Source organism: Anser anser (assembly GCF_964211835.1).
Source record: "Anser anser genome assembly, chromosome: 10".
Lineage (NCBI taxonomy): Eukaryota > Metazoa > Chordata > Aves > Anseriformes > Anatidae > Anser > Anser anser.
The window spans coordinates 9,934,581-9,955,054 of NC_139730.1; the positions used below are offsets into that span (position 1 = coordinate 9,934,581).

Genomic DNA, 20,474 nt, shown 5'->3' on the forward strand with positions numbered 1-20,474 from the left:
AAGGACTCTATTCAATAAATAACTACACCTAATTGATGCAGCATTTGCTTGAGCGTAGTTGTCAAAACGTCTCAACAATTAGTCAGATTTCTCACCCCCAACTATAATTTTACATTAGTTGGGAACTTCAGTCGTGGATAAATTTCTTATTCTATGTAAATTGGAAAATGGAAAAATCCATTATTCAAACAAGCAAAGTTTTATATGTATGCCTTTCTTGGCTTATAATATAAACATAGTAGATAATTTAACTAAAACATTATGTATGCAGCAGGGAGCATTAAGTATTTTTACAGTAATCTGATGCACTATTGTAGTAATTATCCTACTATTCAGTGAAATAGAATATTTTCTATTTTAACCCAGCATTCAAACCACATACATTTACATTCTTTTACAAGCTTTTCTGTGCAGTGAAATATACAGTGTATGAAGCTGTGTTAAAAGATCAGAATGCCTGGAAATAAAAGAAAAATCACAGACTTTTTGTTTCTGCCTTTTACTTATTTATTTAAGAGTAAAAAGAAAATGGGGGTTGAAAGTTGCTGTGTGTGTAAGAGGTTGGATGTCTTCAGCTGTGTGCCTGGAAGAGGAAGGACAGACATTTATTTCTATCAGACATTCTCTGTTTGATGACTGCTTAAAAACATGCACTCTCAGTTGAAAACAACTCAGAAGAAGTTCCAAGTCTGACATGTGCTTAAGCCTTTCTGTAAATCTATTCACACTGGCAATGCTATTATATGCTCCTTCTGCAAAAAAGTAAACAGTTAGCCTCTGTAGTTAATGAAACCAGTTAAAGGAGTAACCAGTTACCAAATTGCCTATAACAATATAGCAAATGCTCTCGACTTTACTTGCAAGATTCACAACAGCCATTGTTTTCCTTAAAAAAAACTTAGATTTGGCTAGAATCCATTGGGTTTTTAAGAATCTCAGGTTTCTTATAAATAAAATAGTAAATTTCTAGCCATTATGGTCCAGACAAGAGCCTGAAAACAAAACTTGACTGCACCCTAAAGGTTCCAAAGCCACAACCTGCGGGGGAGGGGGAATAAATAAATAAAAAAAAAAAGAAAAAGGAAGTGCTTATGTATTTATTTTTAATCTTATTATTTTTAAGCCTATATAATGATTTTGGAGGGCCTGAATCATAATTTTTGAAGTACTTGGAATATAAATAACATTTTAGAACAGAGACCCAGAAAGAGCTTGGTTATTTTTTATGTGGAGAACTTATCCATTTAAAATATTGTAGGCTAGTTAAATGATTGACAACACTAAAAAAATACTACAGTTTACAAGAAAAACATTTATTCTCATCAGGCATAGTCATTATTCTGATAATAACTATTGCTTCTCACTCATAATATTATGAAAATTAAACTTGTGCTTATGTTGAAGGCTCTGGCATCAGGACCAAAGATTTTCATATCGAAAAAAAAACATTCTGGGAAAACAAGGGCAAACCCTGAGACCTCCAAGCAATTTCTACTACAAAGAATACTCCTAGTCATCATTGCCACCAGAGCACACTGTTGGCTTATTTTCAGCTTGGGATTTCTTCAAGTACTGAAGATCTTTAGTTTTCAGGATTGTTACAGAGTTTCCTACAGATCTTAAAGGTGATGTCTGCCTGGTGAAAATCTGGACATCTGTTATTTGTACTCATGGAAAGATGGGTGAAAGAAGTATTAATTATGATAGGAGGCATAATACAACGTAGCAGTCCTCAAAGGCAGTAAGATTTATAGCACCCAACACGCTGCTTGACAAGCCACACAGATTTGGTGCAGAAAGTACACAAAATGACCCAATACTTATGTTACCAACGCTCTAGAATCTGGTAAACAGGGTGAACTGGAAAGTAAAGGTGATGTTAGATAATGTGCTGCAGATCGTTATCTTTCTGTAATTCTAATACCTCAAAAGCAATATTACCATCTGCATTTTTACATTTGGTTTGGAGATAGGCCAGAAGAGAGTTTAAATTAAAAGTCTAGTCTATATGAAGATTTAAAAAATGAAAAAGAAAGAAAAGTGCAAGTGACAAGCACTGAACCAGTGGTTCAGTCCTTGCTCATACCATGGCTATAAACCCTGTAGCCTACTTAGACCCTGCAGACTTTTCCCTCATTCAGAGAGGGACAACTGCTAAGAAAGGAGGGGGGAAGTTCCAAGGACACAGAAACCCACAGGAATTTATTTTAATAGCCACTACTAGATACATGTATTCTAGAGAAAAAGTGCCTAATATAATTTACATCACACTGGAATATTCCAAACTCAGACAACATTTATTTCTTGTAACTGAAGAGTTCATCTAATTGAAATGAGATTTGAACATAAAACTTAGCAGAAAGGGATCAGATCCTTTGAACTACACAATGGAAAAATAGTAGACACAGTGAGATCATTAGTTAGTACACTGCAATAAGTTGGAAACAGAAGAGATGTCTGGTTTCCTTAAAACTATTTATCGGCAGGTAATTTTTGGTCTGTTTGAAAGTGTTTGCCAAGGCAGCAAGAAGACCAGAACTGATAGAAGGAAAAAATCACTACCACCTAACTAGCATAACAGTAAAGGACTTCTGAAGCAGTTCATTGATAAAATATCCTGACAACTTCCCACATTTCCCGGGAGCAGCACATAAGAAAAATGTCTAGACATAGTACCAGTGATACCACAGAATTCTCAAGAACAGAAAAAGACATTTACTTTCAAACTTCTTTAAATGGCTCATTCCTACTGCACATCAAATGGTTAGGTTATTATGAGCACCTACAGGAAAATTCTGGGTCAGGCAACCTCACAAATTCACCACAGGGCAGAATTCATACTCAACTCCGTCAGGAACAAAATTAAGCCAGATGTGATTCTGTTCATCAGTCATTTCGAATTTCCTTTATACCAGCAAATGAAACTGCTGTCTTCAGTACAGCCTCCTTAAATTACCTTTAGTTTGCACTCTAAGTGTAATTTGTGAATGTTTTTGCATGGACAAACTCACATGTGAAAACACTGGCAATGCAAATATGCACGTGTAAGAGCAGGCAAAGATTAGAGATGATTTCAGCCTAGACTTCCACTGATCTTCTCAAAATTTAGAAACTTTGGAGTCTTAAAACAACTCTGAGAAAGATATTGGCTAAAAAGTAATAAAGTACATTTAAGATGGCAATTAAATGATTTTACATTACAAAAATCACTTGGGATCTGAAATAAACTACAAATTCAGTAGTAATGAAAGCCTCATTTCTGCTTATTTCTAAAAACAATTCCCTCAAAATGAAGAAAAAGAGACACTCTGTAGCAATAGCTGTTGCTACCATCATACTGGTATACATACGTAGTTGCAGTATAGCCTTGCTGTTGGTCATGTCCACTGAAGGTAGTGGAGGAATAAGATGCATCACCTTTTGTGCATGTGTTGTTATTCCTATGGATCAATATTATCAGCAAATAGCAGCAGTAAATGATAAAAGGATGCACTTATCAGTCACTTACCATAGCGTTCAGGGGCATCCATCCCAAATTCTGTCTTCAAGTTTTGAACTGGTGAATAATACAAAAGAAGGCTGCTTTCTATGAGCTCTAGACTAGGCTCTTCACTTCCAATTGTAGCTGCTCTCCCCTTTCCTACATTTTTTATTTCTTCTATGGGTACAACTGTCTTCACTTCCCACTGATGTCATTATTCCTGTCATATATAGGTGTGTTCACAATTCCACTGCCTCCACTTAACACTTCATAACTCACTTCTGTGTTCAGTCCCAAAGTACTGTATGTAGTAGCAACACCAGCAACCTTGTCTAGTTACATGTACTTAGGACAACAGGGAGATTCGATTACATCCGAAAAGGAATGTGCCTAACTACCTGCAGACAGATGTATGGCACGGAGTTCCTATAGAGTGATATACTGTACCAAGACCTAAACAAACTCCTGTTTGCTCTTCAAGCTAGTCAGACTGAAAACAATCTATATTACACATAATTTTCTATGTGTAATAATATATAGAAAACATAATTTTGTATTCCTACTCCACTGCATAAAATTGTAGCATTTTGGAAGATAATGATTAATTAAAAAGGGAATTTATCAGGCCCATCACTGATGCATTAAATGTACTGTTACCACCAATTGCCTGGCAGCCAAGATTCCTGCAGCAATAAGACTGAAGAAAGTTTCTCTGGCAAAGAGTTCTTGCACTTTACTTAGTCAAATAAACCCTGCTGCTTGAATGTATGAAATAAAGAAAACATAGTTTAAATTACTCCACTGATAACCTAAAAAAAAATATTAAAGTTGAAGTTCCATGTTTTTCTACATATCAGCATAGCTAGTTCGGGTTGACACTAATAGAAGAAACAGTAATTTCAAACAATTCCAAATTCTCACAGGTCAGGATTAAAAAAAAAAAAAAAAGAGAAAAAAAAAGAGAGAGAAAAGAAAGGTTAAATAAAAGTACCTCCAAGACATGTGGCTGAACAAGGAGTAAAACCAATGTATTCCCAGTCATAAATCACACTCCCATCTTCAGCATGTGAAAATTCTGGTGTGTAGGGGACAGGATCACTGTCACAGGATGGCTGGTGACATACTCGTTCCGTGGGGGGCTTCTCATCTTCACATTCCTCCTCAGGCAGTTCTACCTCGGTCTGAGTAAATGCAAGAAGAATTCGGCACTTCACATCTCGCACCTGTATGCCATTGCCACATGTGGCACTGCATGGAGACCAAGGCTCTGGAATAAACCTGCAAATGATCACAGTGCAATAGAAACATTTGAATTTAACTCCATATACTTGTGTCCAGGTGTGCACAGAGACAGCATAGCTAAAACATAAATGTATGCCTATACACAAAGCAGGCAATGCATGCTACTATTCGATGTTTAAATTGAATGCATAATCAAGTGTGTTATTTTAAACCAGACTATTTCTCAAAATTCAATACAGAAGAAAAGATGTAGGAAAAAGGAAAAGAAGGCAAGAGCAAAAATAAATAAATAAATAAATAAAATCATGAGGAACAGGGAAAACTGTATCTTTTTAGGAGGGAAAAAAAAGACTTCATCTAGATCTCCTCACAAACTCCCACAGCAGAAAAAGAGGAAAAATTCCATGAAGACATAACTGTACAATACATTTAGCTCCCCAGGTACACAAAGTTAGGCATATACCAGAAGTGTATTTGCCATCTACTTAAATCTATGAGAAAGGCAGTCACCATTTGTCATACTAATAATCAGAGACCAGACAGAAGAAAAGCACTTTCAAATGTAGCCCTCTCCAGTGCGCAACACCTCAGGCTGTTCTTCAAGATTTAATCTTGTAAGAAGCCTCTCATCTTCAGTAAAGAGGTCTAACTAGCTCAGTCTATAATCCATCATTTTTATTAGGAGGCGTTTATGCTCCTGATGAACTGCAGTAAAATTTTATTTTACAGATCATGACTTTACTAAATAAAAGTAGTTTTCAGTCTATGATATTCTCTGACTTTGAGGGTCACATTAATATCTGATGATAATTTTCAATATGACACTAAAGCCACGGGGCTGAATTTCATTAATAAAGTCATCTAGAGTAGCTTTGGGGTACAATTTATAAGAAATCAAATAGAGTTTCACAGAACATTTTTTACAAAGGTTGCAGTTGCACATTATTATATGCTCAAATACAGAAGATGATCAAAATACAGCTGGCAGACATAAAAGAACATATTTGACCAATGCTAAAATGTATATGAAAGGAAAAAATCAAATTAGGATTCAAAGATTTTCTCCTTGTCTTTGATTAAGAATATTCTTCCTCTGTACTGTAGGAAAGCTGCCTTATGAATATAGGAACAGTTGTATAAGACTGACAAAAAATTGTATTTACAATCTACATACACAGTAAGCATAGAAAAATGTCAACACAGCGTGGTTGATTCTGTGGAGAGTTTATCATCTTGAGCCAACTAGTTCTTGCCAGTATACACAGAGGAAGAATCAAATACGAAAAAGGAGAACAGATGAGTGGATAGCTTGTGCGGATACTCTAACTCAGTTCATGGCATAGTCACCCAAGCTATCCTTGTGACAGACCCCAGAACAGATTGTTTCCTGTGGAAGAAAAGAATATCTGTTCTTCCTAATTCTAAGAAAAGTTAAAAGGTAAATAACTACTGCTTATGGAGAAGTCCCTGACAGACTTCAGTAAAGGACTCAGTATTCCCTGCTTCTACTGAAACCAAGGAAAACTAAAAGTGCTCACCACCTCACAGGTCTGACAACCTTTGAAGTACACAACCAGTTTGATTTTTATTGGAAGAGTGTTGTCAAAATGATGGATGGTTGTGTCCTACAGTGGTAAAAAAAATAAAAACGAGTAAACGTCATATCAGTGCAACTTAATGGGTCGTTGAGTTCAATGGCAAAGCTAACAGTGGTCAACGGCCAGATGCTTTTGATAATGAATTCTAAATGAACATCTGTGGGAAAAGATGCGAAGGAAGGATTTCTCTTACTCCAGCAGATAAACTCAGTGTAACCCTTAAATATCAGATTTCACAGTCTTCCCAAAGACAGTCATGCAAACTACCTAGGGCAGCCATGGCAAAATCACCCTCATTAAATGGAACACTTCAGCATGTGCCTGACCAAATGTATTAGCAGTCTTGAATTCTGTAGGACTGTAACATGCTCAGAGTTAAACTTGTGCTTAAGGGTTTTATTGGATCAAAGTCATTGTGCGTAGGCTTACAAAACTCTGACTTCTCTCTCCAAAAATGACTGGTTTCTGTATTAAAAAATAAAATAAAAATATAAAATATAATAAAATATAAATATAATATATATAATAATATATATCAATATATATAATATATAATATAAAATATAATAAAATAAAATAAAAATGTATAAGTATGTATATTGAATGTATATTTGAAATAAAAAATTGATGGACATTTACTGTTGAAAAGAGTTGGTCAGTGTTCTAACCACACCTAAGAGTTTACAGTCTGAAAGCAAGGAACTCTTTCTGGTAAAAGTATGACAGCAACGTACCAGAAATGTGTTAGTTTTGTATACTGTTAGCTGAATGCCTTAAAAAATTCCAAAAATAACGTATGATGCATCCTTCTGAAATCCTGTGTAACTGAAAGGCAATTTTGAACCACAGCAATCCATTCATTTAGCAAACAATTGAAGAAGCTCAGAAATATAAAGAAACTCAGAAAATTCTATCAGTTTTTTTCTGTGACTTGTAGCAAGCCTATATTATAATTGAGGTTTTCCTGCTGAATATTAGTGTCTTGGATTTTACAGTGAAGATTAAAAAAACAACAACAACACCCTAAAGTATGTTTTATTCTACCTTGGCATTTGCTAAGATAGTCATGTGACTAGCTATTAAAGTCCTTAATTATAGGTACCTTAAAAAGAAGCCAATGGAGATGGTTAAAACAACAACAACAACAATAATAATAATAAATCAAACAAGGAACTGATTGAATAGTGTGAGAGCTCCAGAGGTTGGCATTATATCTGAATTTTGAGTTCAGATTTATTTATTTATTTTTAAGATTTAATTTTCAACATATTCTCAGCCAAAGTCTGTGACACAGATCATTAAATCAAATTCCATCAACCCTGGAAGTGATATATTTTTTTATTCAGTGGCATTCACAGCACACATATGGCAAGGCTTTGGATTTGAGACTTCCCTGAAGCAAATGGAAATTCACCCTTCTTTTGTTGGGCATACACTCAGAGGGGTTTCAGGTCAGGATTAAGAAGCATCAAAGCACTTGTATTATGATGTCCTGTAAATCATCATGAATTTAAAATGGATTTGATCAGATGGCTGTAATTCTGAAACTTTTCTAAGACCTTTACATTTGTAGATGAGACTACTCTTAGATAAAAAAAAAAAAAATGGAAAGAAAAAATGCAGATTGGAGTAGGCACAACTTTTCACAATTAGAATTTTTCTACAGATATTCTTATCAGGGCAGTGTTAAAATCTTATACTTCCATTGTCATCTGTGCAGGTATTAATGATGCGCACACTACAGAAGCAGTGGAGAGTATGTCCACCCTGCATTGTTACCAGTTTAACACTAAGGGAAGCATGCATTCACCTGCACACTTGGAAAAAGCCTGTGTGGGATGACCTGGAAAATAAAGCAGTAACTTAAACTACTGATGGTAAAAAGGGGACTGACCAGCCCAACCCAACCCAATCAAATCTGAACTGAAAACTTAACTCAGCACAGCCTTCTCCAGCTTTCTGAAGACTTGGAAAACATGGTGTCTCTCTCTCTCCCCTTTTTTTTTTTTTTCTTAATGCCTGCAGTTCTTGCTTTCAGTTAAGACAGGAAATGCCTAAATCCTGAAAAAAAGGCTGCTCTTGTGATATTTCCAGTCCAACCCTACTGCGCCAATGGGCCTGGATAAAATTTTGCAGAAGCATCTAAAATGTTGGCCGCTTACTGGGGCAGAACTTCCACAGTGCTGGCACCCTACCCCTCCCTGAAGCACCACCCTTGCCTGATCTAAGTGGAGTTGCACTGTCAGTTTTTATCAACCTTGAGTGTAATGATATACAAAATCACCAGAAAATTTTCAGAGAAGTGAAAAATGTGTTATTGTCTATCACCATGGGCACAATGGGGGCATTTCTGTGAAAATGACTGGGAAACACAATGAGCAGTAACCTTCATGAAACACACCATATTTCACCTTTACTGAGTGCAACTCCACAAACCAAGTGATTATTTTTTAGCTCGGGTTGCTGAAAAAATATATCAGCTTTCGAAGACATTTCAATTTTGTCCTAAACCATGACACGGAAAGGCAGTTGAGGTGTCTATTTCTTTAACTTATGATACAAAAAAGATGCAAAAATCTTGCTGAATCTTCTCTGCGAATCCCTCTGTAACTAAGAAGGCTCGAGGGAAGAACATTTAAAATAATGATCGGTATCAACTGTCATCACATTCCACAACTGAAAACTAAAAAGGTCAGACCTACATTTTTCTTGGCCTCACTTTAAGGGCAGTCATTTTTTATATTGCTAATAATAAAAAAAAAGGAGCTTTTGAACGTTCCCTCTCTATGTAAATTCAGGACACCAACTGTGGTAGACCACAGCAGCAGCAGTATTTATCTTCCACAAGCTCCTTTTGGCATATCCACCACTTGTGAGTTCTAAAACGCAGCTGCATTTATTCTCTTATTCATTATCAACTAAAATATCACACGAAAACATAGAGAGACAGTAGTAATAAGAGGATGGACTAGAAGTTGAGACTTCGTATTGTGGTTTAAGTTTGTATGACAAGAGAATTACTAAAACTAGAAGTGATGGCATTTTACCAAGGAAATGATAAGCCTCCTGCTAGGGAGAGGTGGGCTATGAGTTATCACACTGGATCGTGTAAATTACAAAAAAAACAAAGTGAAACATATCTAAACCAGAAGGAAATCTTGTTATAATTTACTCTGGGAGAAGTAACAACCTACTGGTACAGTTTCTTTTAAAATCCTAAACCCTGACCCAAAAATCTTACTCCAACTAGAAAAGACCGGAGCAGTTAGGGCATAAGATTTAAAGCATCTACTGAGAAACTGCTTTGTTTGCAAAGCACCGTCTACATGACCAACAGGCAATCTGCAAAAACAAATGAGGTCAGGCATCAGTTATTTCTCATTTCTCCTTACTCGACAGCTTCCTTAGAAGAGTAAAGTAAGAGCAGGTGGCAGCAGGTAGAAATAAACAAATCTGGCTGGAGCATTAGAGCCGGGTCCCAGGAGAGTCCAGAGTACCCTGACTAGGAAAGCAAGAGAACCTCAGCAGCACAGTAGAGAGGACAGCTGACTAGGGTCATCAGCAAGAAGTGGCTGGAGAAACCTTTTAGATGTGGGTGAAGATGTTTCTGGAAAATGTGAAGGAAAGATCCTTGGGACACAGTAAGAATCAGGAATGAAAGTGAGGAAGAGCTAGAATTCCAGAGTAAGTGAAGAGAAAAAAATCTAGGAAATTGCAACGCTGCAGAGCTATGACAGAACGTACACTAAGAACACATGGCTGCATTCACACTGCGAGGCCACAGTGGAATAGATCAGTCATGTCTAGGAAGGCATGAATAACTGCTTTCTTTGTGAGGAAAAGGTAAGAGGGAACCCTTTACAAAGTTTCCAGCTCAGCTCTATTATATTCTAAATATATTCTAAACTAGCATGCTGTGTCCCTGCCAGTCCTCCTTGCTTATTCTGTCAGACTGCTGCTGAAGAATCCTAAAAACCTAGAGACTACATTAGTGCACAGTTGCCACAGGATTATTTTGTAATGCTAGAGATGATTTTCTTTATTGCTTCATGCTGAGTCCTCTTGAGATGTGGCCTCCTATATGTTCATTCTGATATGCTGACATTCAACAGGCACATTTGATTGCATCACTCCCTTTGACAATCACCCTTTATTTTTATAACTTTGCTACTACACTACCTGAATTCAGGGACCACCAATTTGGAGAGTGAAATAACCACTCACAGTAGGTTGACCCTTGACTTGAGAGGCTAGTGCAGGAAAAAGTTTAAAGTACAGTCACCATAACAATGCTAACACCTGTTTGGCAAGAGGTTTCCTCTGTGAGTCACTGCAGGTGTAAAGATTTTATTACTCATGATCACACCTGTTGATGCATGTGTGCCAAAAAGCAGGAATAGCTAGATGAAGGAATTAAAATAAGAGGTTATGGGGCATACTCTGCTTTCAGATACAGCAGTATAAATCCAAAGTTAGATGAGCTTCAGTAAGCTTATTTAAATTATTTTAAACTGTACCTGCTACAAACAAGTACAGAATTTGGCTAAACACAACAGAGTACTGTTCAAAAACTCTCACAAAACCCTTATAGAAATATTCTACTTTCTAGAAAGTTATATACTAAATATTGAATATATTAGTTGAATATATGCATGAAATGTACACAGCGATACAAGCAACTTTGTAGATGTCCTAACATACAAGGGACAGGAACAAGCATAGATGGATTTAGGTTATGCTTTCATTCCCAGGACACAAGTGTTGTCAGGCTTACGCTCATCAGCTTTTAAGGGACTCAAAAAATCCAGATGTTATTTCACACACGCGTGTGTAAAATGTCACAGCTTATCCCCACAGATTCAGCTAAGCTTATAGATCAGCAGGTTTTTCTCACTTCCTTTATGCATTGTTCCCCTCCCGCTCCAAGGAAATCCTGGCAACCCTAAAAAGTACATTTTTAATAGAACCACTACATTCTTGAGGTAACAGCAATGTCTGGGATAAAACTGAACTTATTTACTGCACATCAGCTGAAATGCTTCCACATGCATTAATTTTAGTCTTAATTAGGTTAAATTAAGATCTTTTTACATTGCTTGAATGATAATAGGGACACTATTAATAGAGTAGCTCTGTGTCATCCAGAACAGGAGCTCCAGAAGCAAAGCTGTTGAGACATAAAATTAGGAACAGCTCACAACACAACTCATCTCCAAGGAGGGCCAAATGTCAAAGCAAACTGCAGAGCAACAGTCATTCCAGATGATCTGCAAAATATGCTGGAAATGTTTCTGCACTCTAAAAGACAATGTACTTACGTTGGCTCTTCTGAGACTGTTCTGGTCTCTTCCATTTCATGTGCCTGTTTAAACCATGGCAATTTTGCTTCCACAGGACTTTTTTCTGGTAGAGAAAGAGAAAATAAACACCTCAGCAATTCCTCCAAAAATAAAGCAAGTAGTAGATGCTAGCATTATTCATCTTAACATTTCACACTTTACATTGCCTATTGATCTAATGCTTTTGAATAAAGATGTACTGGATAATAAAACAAAATTGATTAGGAAATTTCTTCATGATGTTTGAGCTCCATCCTGACACTGTTTTACTAATAGGGTACCAGTAATCCAATTTTATTTCTATTTAATCTTTGACTTCTTCCCTACATCTTCCCCAAGTGCAGGCAGTTTCTGTTAAGATTGTAGCTTATATTTCAGTGTAATGGGTTATCATTATGACCTAAGTTCATAGCTGAAAAAGAAGTCAGAACAAAGCAAAAACACATTATTCTGCAGATGGAGTGGCTTCATTAGATTTTCATGTGAAATGTTATTTTTGCTAACCAAGTTAGCCAGCTTTACCAAAATTACAATTCACCATAAAAAAAAAATAAATCAAAAATTCTAGCTTCTTTTATCTGTCTGAACATCCTAAACTTCTGTGATTTTTTTCTTGGGGTACTGTTAGATAGTTGAGGATGTCTACCTCCAAACCTAAGTGAAATCACAAAAGGTTCTTAGAATTTCAGTGCTGGTTTCTACCTCATGGTTTAACTCTGAAGTCTTTGTGCTTGAAGAATTGTCTGGAGTCTGAAAACATCGTGTAGAGAAACATAAGGTCATCTACAGATAACCTGCACCTTTTCTGTGTAAATTTTTATGGTGAATGTCTGAAATGTAGGGGAAAAAAAAGAATGAAAGTAGCACCAACAAAAATTTTCCGGGCCCAGAGGGACAGAAATGAGCAAGGGACAAGACATACTACTTCCCCACCACCAGCCCAACGCATACACCTTTGTTTTTCCTTTCACCTTCATATCTACTCTTTTATGCCTTAGCAACTCTTTTAGAGAATTTGCCATTTCATTCACCAGGCATTTTATATATACAAAAATGGAGGAGAAAGAAACTAGTTTGTCTATAACTCAATTAACTGATGAAGCCCACTGAGAATGTTGACACATTTCATGAGTTGCAAACAAACAACATCCCAGATGACACATACAGACTATCATTTCCATTTCAAGTGTTACTGATCAACTCTTCCTCACCATCTTGAACTCGTTAATTCTGGTTTTCCCAGTTTGACCAAGCTGTATAGAGCTGGTTAGCATGTTCACTTCATGACAGTCTGACCACATTATCAGCAAAGAATATCAGCAGGACACTTTTCCTAGCACCAATAATTAAAATGCCTATTTCTGCCAAGACTGAAATAAGTCCTAGTAAATTCCAGCTTCTGGCATTTCTGAAAGGTTACCAGGGGCTTTTAATTCTCTTAACAAAAATGTAAAACAATAACAGACCCAGACAAAATTCCAGTTACCTCTTGGCTTGTAACACGGTATTGGCACGATGCACTCTTCTTTTATGTGAAGTTTAAGTTGTGGATTACAGCCACCGACATGCTGCCCACGGTGGTCAATACACAGCACTACTCGGTAACGTAAGCCTCGGCCACATGTGACTGTGCACTGCAGGAGACAATGTAATCATCTCATTCTCTTTCTTTTTTATTCTATTTACAAATACTGACAAAAAGCAAGTTTGAAGTACTGGTATGTTCTCTAAAGTCTTTCCAGAATTAATCAGATATCAGAGACACATGAATATGACCTTGCATTGCTAAGTGAATAAAAAGAAGGTTGATGCTGGAAAAAATGCCTAAGTTTTGGGAATACAAATGATTTCTCGGGGTTCTATAAAGCTTATCTGATTGGCAACAGTCTAAAACAGAAGGGGCTATGTACTGAGAATATGCTCTCTCAGAGTGGTCATTTTCAGTTTAAGCTGGGTCAGACGTGCTGCAAGAAATGTTTCTTCACTACATATCAGTGATGTCATTTGGATGAACTAAGGAATTATAGAAGCATTGAGCTATCTGACTGTATCAGATAACTACAGCCAAGATAAGTTGGCTTTATGTTCTTGTTCTTATAATGAAAGGTAAGAATGCTGGAAAATTACCCTTGCAGACATGTCAGCCCCTAGACAGCCATGCCTTTAGCTATTATATGGAGTGAAAGATTACATTTATCAAGAACTGAGAGACAAACAACCTGATTGCAAAGGGGTCTGACCTCTGACTCTAATTTCTCCTCCGTGTAAAGCAAGAATTCAACAGGCATAAATAATTTTATGTGCTTTTCTCTACACAGACATGTTAACACTTTTTTATTATCAGGCCAAGTTACTTAGCACAAACTTCTCCTAGTAAGTGCTATGAATTATGCTTGCATTTTTTTTTTTTCAGTAGCCCTGAGCTCACAAATACACGGTAACATAAGAATATAGGACTTCTTTAAGAAAAACAACAAAAAATAATGGTCCAAATTGCTTTTCAACTTACTTGAGACCATTCCATCGCCACCCATTTAGGACAATCAAACAGATTACAGGTCTGAATGACTTTGGGTTTAGGGGCATACATGCATTTCCATTCTTCCACTTGCAGAATCTCTCCATGTATGGTCTCCTCTACACACACAAAACTTCTCCTCTGAATACCACCTCCACAGGAAACAGAACATGCAGTCCAAGGGTTATGTTCCCACCTGGAAAAAGAATTCATACATATTAAAAACAATGGTATTTTTTATTCTTCTAAACTCTTTTAAAGTGCAAAATACTGATTCCAACTTGAGTGTAATTAAAGCTCACTGATACTTTGTTGCTTGATTCTTACCACACACTGAATATAAATACATTGAATTAGACTTAACTTGCATTATTCCAGACTTAAATTCATGTGCAAAATGAGAAGACAAATAACTATAAATTTAAGTGAGTTTCCCAAAATAACTGAATGTCTAATTCTCACATATATGTTAAAGACCTTAAATATACCGAGTTTGATTACTGGAATGATTTTCTTGCGAATAGTCTACATCACCTAAAAAGAATATTTTTCACAGTTAATTTACATGGTCACATGTACTTTTCTTACCATTGTCAGAGACCACACTTGAGATTATATGAAGTCCAAAGACAAAGACAGAACTGGCTGTGCTGACTGAGGTTGTTATTACCCACAGTTGCTCATTGCTGCCCACATTATGCAGACTACCCTTAAAAAATCTGTTCATGAAAGAATTTTTATGGCAATTCTAATACTTTGGACAAAATCAGCTATTTCAGCTCAAACTGTCTTCATCCATAGGATCCTGAACAAATTAAATTGCGACGGGTACCATTTGGCTGGTCACCACTGCAGTTCTGCAAGAGTTTTCCACCCACATTAAAATGCCATTGAATGAGTTTGTATTCATACTTTCCAACTTGTTTCAAGTAAAAGGCAGCTATTCATCCATTTCAGCCACTTCAGCTAACCTAGTTGATTTCTCCTGAAGCAGGGAGATACAGAGATTAAGGAAAACTCGTACAGCCCTGCCAACAAGTAGGGCTGTGGGGTAGTAGCCTCCAACAGAAGGATGAAAAACAACTTGGTTGTGAGGGAATGTCTTCAGAATGGACAATTATGCACAGTCTTAGACCTAGCTACAGTAAAGATGGAAATTACTGCATGTTCTGGATTAAGAACATGGATGTTTTTAGGTTACAAGCTTTGTTTCAGTTATTTCTTGGTCTTAGCATAAATGTACATTTAAGCAACCACTTTGCAACAAAAATTAACCTCAGTGTTCCAGCTCTTGCCACTTTTACACATTACAAGCATCTATATCCTTTGTCTATAGCTTCCACTCAGCCCCATAGGATTTTTTTTCACCCTTCACCTCCTATCTCTTGCTTTCTTTCCATCAGCTACCCAAACTAAAACCAAAACTATGGGAAATGGTTGAGTTCTGCAGCACATTTTACAGTACATCAATGCCTTGTTTAGAAATATTTCATACTGACAATCACAGGGGCTCAGAAAGGATCATAAGAAAAAAACATATCCATTATGAAAAATGAACACAACTACTACAATACCCCTCCAAAATCAATTCATCAAGACTAACTATCATAGAGGAAGTCAGAATTTTGGAGTAGATGAGACAGAGGCCTATAAATCAAAGGCAAATTTAAGTAATTATTACCCATTTTCTATGATGGTAGGTAAATCAAGGACACTTCCTGTTTTAAGCAACTCTTTAGACTGCCTATAAAAACATATTAATCATGCTTAAGGTCAACAGAAGAATGAGTATGAAACATACAGCAAGCCATGGAACATTAACCATAGAATATATACTCAAAACCATTCAGAATAAGGCTAAATGCCTAAATATCAATATCATATCACTAGTGCAAAATACATTTGAAGAGGAACAACTACACTTTTCTTTCTTTGATTTAAATGAATGACCAGTGTTAAGTCATTTTCTTCCCCAAAAAGAAAAAAGAAAAAGGAAAAGTCAGGAACTAAAGAGCAATTAACTGTTCAATGAATTAGCAGCTCATGGATTTATATATATAAGGCTCACTGTGCTATATGTAATATTAGCCTCACAAGTGTTTATAGCATAAAGTTTTATAGTTGTTTTTCTTTATCTCATCAGTTTCGAACACACTCCAGATCCCATACTCCCATAAGCATTTTCAAGATGGAGTGAGGTCCATGGCTACTGGGGAAAAGGGGGGTCTTGGGCAAGCAGTCAAGGAGATACTTTCCAGAACCCACAGCTGTCAAGGGATCCTCAACAGTCCAACAAGTCTGAAATAAATGGAGGCATTCCAAAAGCTTTAAAAGAAAATTTTCATCCTGGGAAATTTTTCTATTTATTTCAAAAGAATTCTCCATCTGTAAAAATATTTCAGTGGGGCATTTACAACTCTAGCCACAGGAGAACTCTTTCAAGATCTTGCGGTGCGCACCATGACTTTCCCACAACTTCCTCATGTGAATGGGAAAGTAGTGGTAAATGCCACAGGACTGCAAGGCAGCCCTGCACATGGCCCTTGTGTTATGTAGGAGGTGTGATGTATGACTGCTGGTCAAGGTGAGGGAGCCTGTACAGCTTTGCTCAAGTATATCTACAACACTGATTTTCTGCCTGCTTCGCAAGAACAGTTTTGAGTTAGCATGTGAACAGGTAAGAAAAGAGAAAGCAGAAGGAAAATGTGGAAAGAGCCCAGCAGAACTGATGCAGACTAATGCATTGCAATTACTTTACAGGCAACAGCACAGAGAAGGCACACCGTGCTACGCTGAAGCAAGACTTGTGTCCACACTGAACCAGATTCACATCATGATGCAAGTATACAAACTGTTTCAGCTGCTGTTTTCTTTCAGTAATTCCAAAAAGATAAGGTGTTTTTACATCTCTGGTGTGTTTCTTTAGGTGCCCTCCCAATGGAAGGAACACAGTGAATCAGCCTGCCCCATTTCCTCTCTTTCTATCCTGATGGCATCAACATTGCACCCTGCTTGGCTGTCTGCTGCTATTTTACAGTTCTTACTCCTGAGCACTGCCCTATCAGGAAGACCATGATACCTTCTGACAGTACACACTGAGGTGCTGAAATGAGGTGGGCCTTCGTCTGCAGTTCTCAATGTTTGAAATCAGAGAACCTGCCACAGTTTTATCACAGGCATTATCTATCTCACCACAGCATCATGCAAACGTGCTGAGCACAGTAAAGCATAGAAAGGGGATTAAATTTCTCTTCTAACTGGTCTTCAAGCTCTGAGTGGTTCAGAAGATAAAATACTTGTGTAAATAAGTTGTGCTGACTTCCAGAGGATATGCGAAGCACAAAGGAACTGAAATTGGCAGAAGCAATGGAAGGAGAGAGAGACAGAACAATTATGGAATTTTACAGGATAAAGCTGTAAAGGAAAAAATCTCAATTTATGTATGAAAGCCAAAATACATCACAGGACAGCAGATCCACAGCAAGCGTAAATTGTTACAGAAATAAACTATGGCCATTTATATCAGCTGTAATCAGTAGCTCCAGTGAGCCATGCAAATCTATGATTTCATTCGTATTACTTCATATCTTCACTCCTTTAGAAAAATATACATTATTCATTTCCTGGTATACTAGATCAGAGCTTCAACTGGGATAAATACACATCTAACTCCATTGACTACAATTCTTTGCATTAATAGTAAGTCTAGCTCAATGCTTTTTTAGTCCTAACGTCCTTCACAAAACATTTAAACCTTCCAGAGAAGCTTTACAATCCCATGATTAATGCAGGTGAAAAAAATAAAATGCAACAAACTGTGCTCTGATGACAATTTTAGGCAATAGACATTCAGACAACTCAGTATCTTTAAAATGCTGTGTCAGCCTTGAAGTCACTAAATAGAAGGTAGGTCTAAATAATAAAAAATAAGATCTTTCAAGTGAAGAGGAAGTGAAGAGTCCTTTAACATAGGGAGACCAGATGTATAAGTGAATATATTCACTGCTTACATTTTCAAACTAAAACTCTTTCAGTAAAAGAATCCATGCATGCATTTTAAAAGAGATGCTCTTCTTGACAGTACAACAGGAGGAGGTGGTTAGGGGAACAACTCTTTATTCTAAAGTCTTTTAAGTCGATGTTTCCAAGAAGAGCATATTAAGCTTTTACTGTTAAGCTAATCGTCCAGAGCATATTGAAATAACTCATAAGCTTCAAAACTGAAGTACAAGACTGTTATACGCTTGCTCTCCTGTACAACAACAACAACAAAAATAGAAGATGATTTTCCACAATCTTAGTACTCAAAAAGTATATTTGCAGTCAAAACTGTGCTAACACTGACACACATGCTATTCTGATTATACATACCGAGGAAGTGGCTGGAAGTGATCATAGGGCATGATTTCTTTAAATCCATCACTGTCAACAAAATAAATATTGCATGATTATTTTTCATACCCAAGACTATAAACTAAGTTCATACTCAACATGATCATGCTTAAAGTAAGCAATTTCCAACGTGAAATGATGGAATCTTACATTTATTATATTACCCCTGTAGCCAGCAATGACTGGTATAATCTTAACTGTTTTGCAGGTATAGAGAACTATTCACCACACAGTTTCTTCATTTCATTCCACCAAAAAAAAAGGAACCCTTCAGCAGGATCACTGAAAAATAAAATCCTCTATCTGTGCTACTTTATTAACAAGTAAATTCTCACACTTCTGTGATGAAGGCCTGTGAAGAACATGAGTAGCATTGAAATAAATGCACTGCAGGATTAATTCTAGATAGGTCTGAATGGTGCTTTAGCATCCTTCTAGAGCTGTTTACTGTGAATTGCACAGCATAAAGCCTTACTTCCAATGCTACAAAATATGTTATTATATCTAGTAGTACTTCCCTTTTTCTGTCTATATAAATTAAATGTGAAAGGAAAAAGTTAATTACACTTCCTTCTCTAATTTTCCCATTCCAAGTTTGTAACATTTGGCAACCACAGCCATTAAGCATTACTGAAGTCTTACCACTCCATAGAGTGATCAGCTCTCCAGGAAAAAATGTTGAAAGCCTGCACATCTATAACTATTAGAGGTCACTATCAATGATTATGTTCAACAGGAATGAAAGGAAATGGACAGTTTAGCTATAGGAAATGAAATCCATTGAGAGTGTTTCCTTTTCTTCTTGCATATAACTCTAGTTCGGCCAGCTGGCATATTAATGTGAGGTTCTGGGACTTGATACTGCTATGTTATTTTAAGATTCTTTAGCACAGCCAGGAAACCTCACCAGACAATCCAAAAGTTAGTTTGAAATACTGTAGTGCAATTTAATACAATTTATATATACTGTAGCCTTTATAATTTGGCAATAATATCCTGTGGCATTTGTACCAAAAATATATTTATTTTGAATGTTTTTTTTTCTATTCTTAATGTAATAGTAATAACACCAAAAACAACACAAAAAACACACACACACAAACAACAAACCACCACCAACAAATCAACAGAAGCCCCAAACTATTGTCAATACCATGGTACAAATGAAGAATGAGATTTTTTGTTAGGTGTATGAATAAACCAAGATAAACCACAAAGCTTGTATGATGACTGAGAACTAGAGCTACTGCCTGTCTTTAATGAAAAATTCTGAATAGCAGCATCGATAAAACTGAAAAACAGATAAACAATCACTCCTTCTCACAAAACCTTACAAAATCTTCATGCTAGTGCCTTAACTGTCAGCATAATAAAGAAGGTATAATTAGCCCTTCAACAAAGACAAACTGATATTTGCAATATCTATGCAAAGCAAGGTCTCCTGCTGTACAGCACTTAAGTGGCACAAACCCATTGATAGTGGTGACAGACGTCAGCCTTTAATGTATGCAATAATCAACCAAGACTGAGTAGTCTTAAAGGTGAAAAGAACCAAAATCAAATATATACGCCTGCTAGTTCCTTAGTAACTGTTTATAGCACACACTTACATTTATTTCTCATACAAACCTAGAAGGACAGGGATCCATGTTGCATTCTTTTAGCTTGGGCTTCGGTTTCTTATTTTCTGGATAATAATGACAATAATGATCGGGAACAACACGCTTCAGACGAATATCCATACATTCAGCGGAATTAAGCTGATAACCTAATGCAGAAGCAAAGATAAAATATGGTAAAGGAGATAAATTAAAGCAGATTTTGTTGTTGTTTCTTGTTGTTTGTTTTCCCTTCTCAAACAATTTGCTGTCCATTTAGTTAATTTCCAGTGTTACTTTTCCTTG

At 36.5% G+C, this 20,474-nt stretch overlaps 1 protein-coding gene across 13 annotated transcripts in view; it reads right to left on the reverse strand.

The window, feature by feature from the left end:
• The window catches only part of ADAMTSL3 (ADAMTS like 3), a 200,663-nt gene that overhangs the window by 37,894 nt on the left and 142,295 nt on the right, over positions 1–20,474 (reverse strand). For all 13 annotated transcript variants that reach the window (XR_014588478.1, XM_083849612.1, XM_083849611.1 and 10 more), the window contains 6 exons: positions 20,200–20,338; positions 18,550–18,600; positions 14,170–14,374; positions 13,147–13,294; positions 11,640–11,724; positions 4,473–4,759 (listed from right to left, as the gene is read on the reverse strand). Coding sequence is in view for 12 of the 13 variants with exons in the window: in XM_083849612.1 (XP_083705738.1) it covers positions 4,473–4,759; positions 11,640–11,724; positions 13,147–13,294; positions 14,170–14,374; positions 18,550–18,600; positions 20,200–20,338 (915 nt within the window). In the remaining variant the exon portion in view is untranslated. The remainder of the gene's footprint in view (positions 1–4,472; positions 4,760–11,639; positions 11,725–13,146; positions 13,295–14,169; positions 14,375–18,549; positions 18,601–20,199; positions 20,339–20,474) is intronic.